The sequence below is a fragment of the Bactrocera neohumeralis genome, chromosome 6, assembly GCF_024586455.1.
Source record: "Bactrocera neohumeralis isolate Rockhampton chromosome 6, APGP_CSIRO_Bneo_wtdbg2-racon-allhic-juicebox.fasta_v2, whole genome shotgun sequence".
Lineage (NCBI taxonomy): Eukaryota > Metazoa > Arthropoda > Insecta > Diptera > Tephritidae > Bactrocera > Bactrocera neohumeralis.
The window spans coordinates 59,614,861-59,621,263 of record NC_065923.1 but is presented as its reverse complement, the minus strand read 5'-3'; the positions used below and the strand labels follow the sequence as shown (position 1 = coordinate 59,621,263).

The 6,403-nt window shown below is 35.1% G+C and overlaps 1 protein-coding gene across 1 annotated transcript; it reads right to left on the bottom strand.

Moving 5' to 3' along the window:
* Window positions 1-3,702: 3,702 nt before the first annotated feature.
* On the bottom strand, window positions 3,703-5,382 carry LOC126761762 (uncharacterized). The gene is made up of 4 exons (XM_050478143.1): window positions 5,195-5,382; window positions 4,840-5,126; window positions 4,662-4,772; window positions 3,703-4,602 (listed from the first exon to the last, which is right to left on the bottom strand). The coding sequence occupies exons 1-4, from the start codon at window positions 5,336-5,338 to the stop codon at window positions 4,413-4,415; spliced, it is 732 nt and encodes a 243-aa protein (XP_050334100.1). The 5' UTR covers window positions 5,339-5,382; the 3' UTR covers window positions 3,703-4,412.
* Window positions 5,383-6,403: the final 1,021 nt, after the last annotated feature.

Genomic DNA, 6,403 nt, shown 5'->3' with positions numbered 1-6,403 from the left:
TATAAGACCAATCAGCTAGTTTGAAACTATTCGTACTTTTCGAACCTCATTTACTTGCTAAAATAGTCAGAACAAGATTGTCAAAAGATGTCTCGTGATCACATACATATGTTGTGCTCGTTGATATAAATACGAGTATGTCTTTCTTTACCAAATTAACTGCAAAAAATCTACAAACTCATGCATTTCTAACATACCAATATAACCTGTATTCCTGACAGCCTGCGAAGATAAGTGTGCCATGTTTTGATCCGACTTTGAATCAACCTTGTCGCCGCATTTCCAATCCAACATTTTGGAAGGAAGTACAATCTTCCCAACTTACTTACTTCTTACTTAAATCTAAAAGATCACACAGTGATAGTAATATTAAATTAAAATTAAAGTATTAATTAATTAAGGTGATATCTTGCAAATAAGTTTTTCGACAAAGAAGTTACGCAGTGTAACACTCCAAAATACCTGGGAAGTGATGTTATTTTTCTTGTAGGTAGCGAATCCAATTTTGGAATTTGCCAAACACCCCTTAAATCTCGACTTAAGTTAAAAACCGATTTATCGTACTTTTGCGCACTATTAGTCTTTATGTTATATAATTATTAACCAATTTTTAATTTCAGAACAGTTTATGAAAGCAGAAATTCAAACCTTTCGAATGATATATAAGTCTTAATAAAATTTAAGATGCAAAAAATCTTATTCCAAACGTTCATCGTGGTCACCATCTAGCTGCTGTAATGGGTTGGTGGGGAGCCTCCAGTAAATGAGACGTACCCCACAGAAATTTGGAAGTTCTAAAAATATGGTTGGTTCGAGCAGCGTCGTCAATACTAATGGAAACTGTGCGAGCTGCTATTGATATATGGCGGAATCATTTGAGGGCCTACGTGAAAGCAAAAGGTGACCATTTCGAATAAATCGTTTAATATACATTTACGGACAATAAAATAGAATCATTCATGCTAGTAATTTTCTGTTCTAAAAAGAAATTATGAATTTGATTTAAATTCAATTAAGTTATATTTTTACTATGTACTTCATATCAAGTGCTATTGGTAGCAGTAAAAATATTGGAAAAAACGATTCATAAATATTACAAAAACAAAGGTAAATAATATATTTCAAAAATTCGAAGGACAAAAAATAGAATCAAAATCTTTTATATTAAAAAAAAATATTTTTTTAAGGGAACTAATAGAAAAATTAGTAGTACATTGTAGAGTATTCTTAATCGTCTAATACCGATGCACATCTTCTAGGCATATACCTAATTAAGCTACCGAAAGCGTTCTGTGGAACGGAATACCAGACCTTTGTACCTTCTCTCAGAATTTTGCCTTATTTTTCGGTTTAAGGGGAGCAATACTTTCCTTAACAAAAAGTTTTAAAAGTTTTTGATGAGATTCAGATCTACCGATTACTCTGGCTAAGCCATAACGCTAGCACCATGATCTGAAACCATTTTTTGCAAGACCCGAAGTATGTTTCGGGTCGCTCTCTTGTTGGAATTGCCAAAATGCAAGGCCAGTTCTATTTAGCATATGGAAGTATGACCTTATCTAAAACTTTAACGTATATATGGCGGTCTATGTTTTCTTGTATCCAAAAAATAGGTTTCGCATTACAATATGAGAAACAATCCCAATCCATTGTATTGCCTCGACGGGGTTTGAAGGACCTAGTCGTGTAGCGGACGCACATTTCTTTGTTTTTTGGACGTTGGACTCACGCGCAACTATCATTTCCTATCATATTAATTTTGCATTGAGACCATAAAGTGTCGAACCATTTTTTCTTAATTTTCAGCTCCGCACTAATTAATGTGTCGTTTTGTTAACTGAATACGATTGCATCTATGTCGTTTTCTCAGCATTGGCACCTTTCGGGACCATGTGCCAAAGCAATTTTTCTCCACAAGTCGTCTTCTTACTGTTCTTGAAGAAATTTTTGCACATAATTCTTATTGAATTGCTGCATAGGCCTTCAACAGTACGCGCATCGGCAATCATGCAATATTTAGAACGACTTCCGAAGTCATTTTTTGGTGGTCGGCCTATTTTTCAACATTTTTTCGGAAATTTTAAGGCATCAAACACAAATGTTTGAAACATATTTCATATGTTTACAATTTGTCTTTACGCGTGACCCATTCCTTGCAAATTTTGGACACACAATCTTTCCTCCTCTGAACAACGTTTTTCTCTACCCATTTTTTAAATAAATTCATAATTTATACAATTGTTCATTTCACAGATCTAATTAAGTTAATATAACTACTTTAACCGCTTTTTAAATTCAATATTTTTCATTTATGAAACATTTTCGCTATTGATTCTATTATTTTGTCACTAAGCACGAGGCACGCCATTTATACTTTTTAAATTACAGTTAACTGTAAAACTCGACATCTTTTCCTCTTTTTTAAAAGTGCATATTATTGCCTTTATTATTATGCAGAAAAGTTACTACATAAATGAAAAATTTCAAAAAAAGTATGCCATTGTTTCAAATCAACACATTTGATTCTTTTTTATTGTCCGTAACTGTATGCATTATAAAATAAAAATAATCCTTTCGAAAAATGAATTGAAGCAAAACTAGTACTGCCAGTTTTGAAGTTGCATAGGAACATTTTAAGTTGCATAGGAACTCCCCATTAATGACAAATCGTTTTATTTAACCTTATGGACTCCGATTATTCATTTCAACTTTCAATTATTTCGCAACGGTATCACAATGAATCCAAAAGATTTAAAAGCATGCTTCTTTACTTAACATTTGTTTCATCGACAATTCAATGCTATTTTTCTTATATATTTCATTATTTTTATTAAACATTTTGCAGTTAGAATCTTTCATTTAATAGTAAAAAAATCTCACAAAAGCATTTGAATAATACACAGCATTATTAAAATTAATTATAGCGAAGACATCGCTTTATATCTCCATCTCCTTCCACGTTCGACGCCTGGCTTACCGACTCAGCGCGCATCCCGCGACACATTTTCATGTTACTTATCATTGCGCCATCGCCCAAAATGTGCCTTAAGTGTATAATTAATGAAATACACCCGCCCTTCAATCTCTTGCTTTAAGCCTCTATCCATCTAACTTACCTGCCGGCTGACGAATGCAGGCCGCTTGACGCCTCACCGTGCAAGCGTTGCATCGCTGCATATGCCTTCATTACACTCAACACTCCTCGGCTATTCACTTCGGAATTTTTTGATAGTTATGCGGCGATAAGACCACCAAGTGTGTTGGGAAAAAGAGTTATTAACCGGCAATTTGCATAAATTTCACGCAATCAAATCAAAAAACTACATGAAAACAGCAATAAAATACACCCAAATACACGGTGTGTCGTTGGCATTTAATTAGGAGGCATTCACATATCTACATATATGTACATACTTACATTTCTACAACATTTTTACAAATTTTTATTATAAGTGTCATTAGGTTTGTGGTAAATACTATTTGTGATTAAGTACTTGAGTTGGTGAGAAATGTGGCAGTTACAATATTTGGAATATCTAAGAATAGAATAGGGCTCTTAAAATGAGTTGAATAAGCAGAAAACCGATTATTCGAATATCCGGTTTGTAACCGTTCGTAACATTGCGACTATTCGAATAGTTGCTCTGCTGGCAATATTTGAATAATTGAAAATTGTTTGAAATCCAAGCAGCCTTCGTCGAAAATTAGCGGTTAATAGAATAGTCGACAACTTACGACTGTACATATACTGCAAACCGAATATTATTATTCAAATAATGCCCTGTCCGGAATTCGAATGGAATTCACAATGCAACCAATGGAAAGGCCAACCCACTCTAATCTAGACAAGAAACTTGGACATGTAAATATCTAACGTCCAAAAAAGTTAGAGACAAATCAAGAGACTAACAAAAAATCGAAGTAAATGAAAGGGTCTAACTGTGGCGTTTTGCTCCCCAGCCACAGGATAAAATACGTATATACTTTTGTATATATGCAAATATAGTGTATCCTATGGTGAAGACAAATAAAAGCTGAATTCGAACACAAACTCTGCGGAATATTAGTTTGCAACTGTAACACCTAGTATGGTTGCCTGGATTAGGTTAAATCTTGGTGATATTCACATAAAAGGTGATGACAATCCAAAGACCTTTCGGTAAATTGTAGAATACAAGACGAATTCAGGCTCTTAAAAGGTATTCACTACCAGAACTTATTTCCATAATTTCTATTACTTTAGAGTTCGTATCAACCGACTGTTAAGCCACACCCTATTTTTAGTAACTATACTTTTTAGAACAAAGCTTCCACGAGCACTTTATTGAAAATTCGGATTTTCATATTTTATTTTTCGGACAAGCATACACATCACTAAAATGTTAGCATTGTCACATGGTTTTTTCATTAAGCTATCCAAATTGTCCCAACTGCTTCGAAATTATATCTTTGAAAGTGCTCACATCAGAAAAATGTTCCAACAATGATTTCTTACACCCCTTAAAAACCAATCTGCAATCCGCGCCGGTGCGACCTATCGACTCAGCATAGAAGTATTCATTATCCGCATGCTCTGACAGCTCATCCACCGAAGAGGAGGGACTAATTCGGATATGTTTTAAATTATAAGTCTAATTAAATCAGTAATGAAACTAACTTACGTTAATAGTACGTGTAACAATTCGCCAAATAAGCCATTACCGTAATGAAATGGCGTCTCTGCGGCCTCGCAAATACTCTTCAGCACACAATCGCGTCCCGAAGGTGTAATTCTACAAAGCAATAAACTTATACATAATTGGTTTACTTAAATATGTACATATTTTTATAAGTGCGCACCGCTCCGCTAAGCCTTCAAGCACTTTGTAAATGGACCATCTATAGCTGGACAACACCTTACGATTATCCGTCAAGTGTTGCTCCCAAGTGGCATAACGCTTCCACTCATCCGCCTGCGCCAGAAAGCGTTCGAATTTCGTCATTTGTCGTGCCGCAAATGGCATGCGTGTTATAGTGAATAGTTTCGTTACGTTATCGGGTAGATAATATTCAGCCTTGAGTACATAACCGGTGGTCATAGCCTCGTACATTAAGTCCTCCAGGGGTATACCAATACCGGCTATATACTGGAGCGAAACATATAATTTATTAGAGTTTTCTATATTCTACTTTCTACTTCGACGGCTTTACTCACCTGCACTCGCGTTGGACTGGTCGGCGGAAATAAAAGTGCCGGTACCCAGCGTTTATTTCGCTCAGCGATGGCGCTTAATTGACAACATTGCGGTTGCATGGCATTAAGTACTACAAATAATAATAAATAGATTTGAAAACTCATTGCACTTTGTATATATGGACTGTGTAAGCTCTAGTCGACATCAATATCCAATCGCTATTCAATACCGAATGCGGCACTTTGCTGCACTCAAAGTGGTAATAACCTCGAAAATGTTAATAAAATGTTGCCATAGCTGCGGCCGCAGAGCAAGTTCTAAGCCAAACCAAAACAGCGGCCAATATGACCACGCTAAATGTGTTGTTGACCTAGTTCCGATACTTCTAGTGCAATATATCTAGAAAGTACATGCATACATATATATGTATAAAGGGAAGTATATACATATTTTCTGTTAGCTCGTGGCTTTCGCTTTGTCGTAATATTGAATCCAGTGGTAAGCTAATGAAAATTAAAAGTTGCTTAGAACACGCACGGCATGGCTGGGTAATTAGCACATCGTTGAAGATGTCAATTTACTACTCGTACCATCTACTCAGTTCGAGGTGGATCAACTCAAATGGTAACGGTAAGGGGGGGTCTTGCTTCGGATACGATCGCAATTTTAACAAGAAATCATATGGTAAATAGATTATTTTTATATTCACCAAGGTGTCAGTTAGCTAAAAAAACTGTTACCTGTACTCATTGGTACTCATTGTGAACACTTTACTGCATAAATGACAGCAAATTTAAATCTTGCGCTAATATTGGGACATTAGTTCCATGAAAATGTCTACTAGCGCCATTGCTCTTCTTCTTTGTTGTTAACTGTAGTCTTCGCCTGATTCTTACTGCCTAAACTTTTATCATTGAGTCATTGGATGTTAGCGGATCAAAATATTGGGATAGGTAATAAAGACAACCTCTCTTAAAAAACTATTAGATCATAAACCTTTAACTCGAGTTATTTGACAATTTAGTGTTCAACATTAAACACAACTCACAAACACGGTATTTCCAATACAAAAGAATAATTCAAATACTTTAATTGCAGTTTTCTTCAGTTAGATAAACACCGGGAACATAGAGGTACAAACATTTGTGTAACAGTTAACACACACATATATACTATATATACATATATATATCTATACGTATCAGTCTACTCTGACCTCTTCTTTGTAT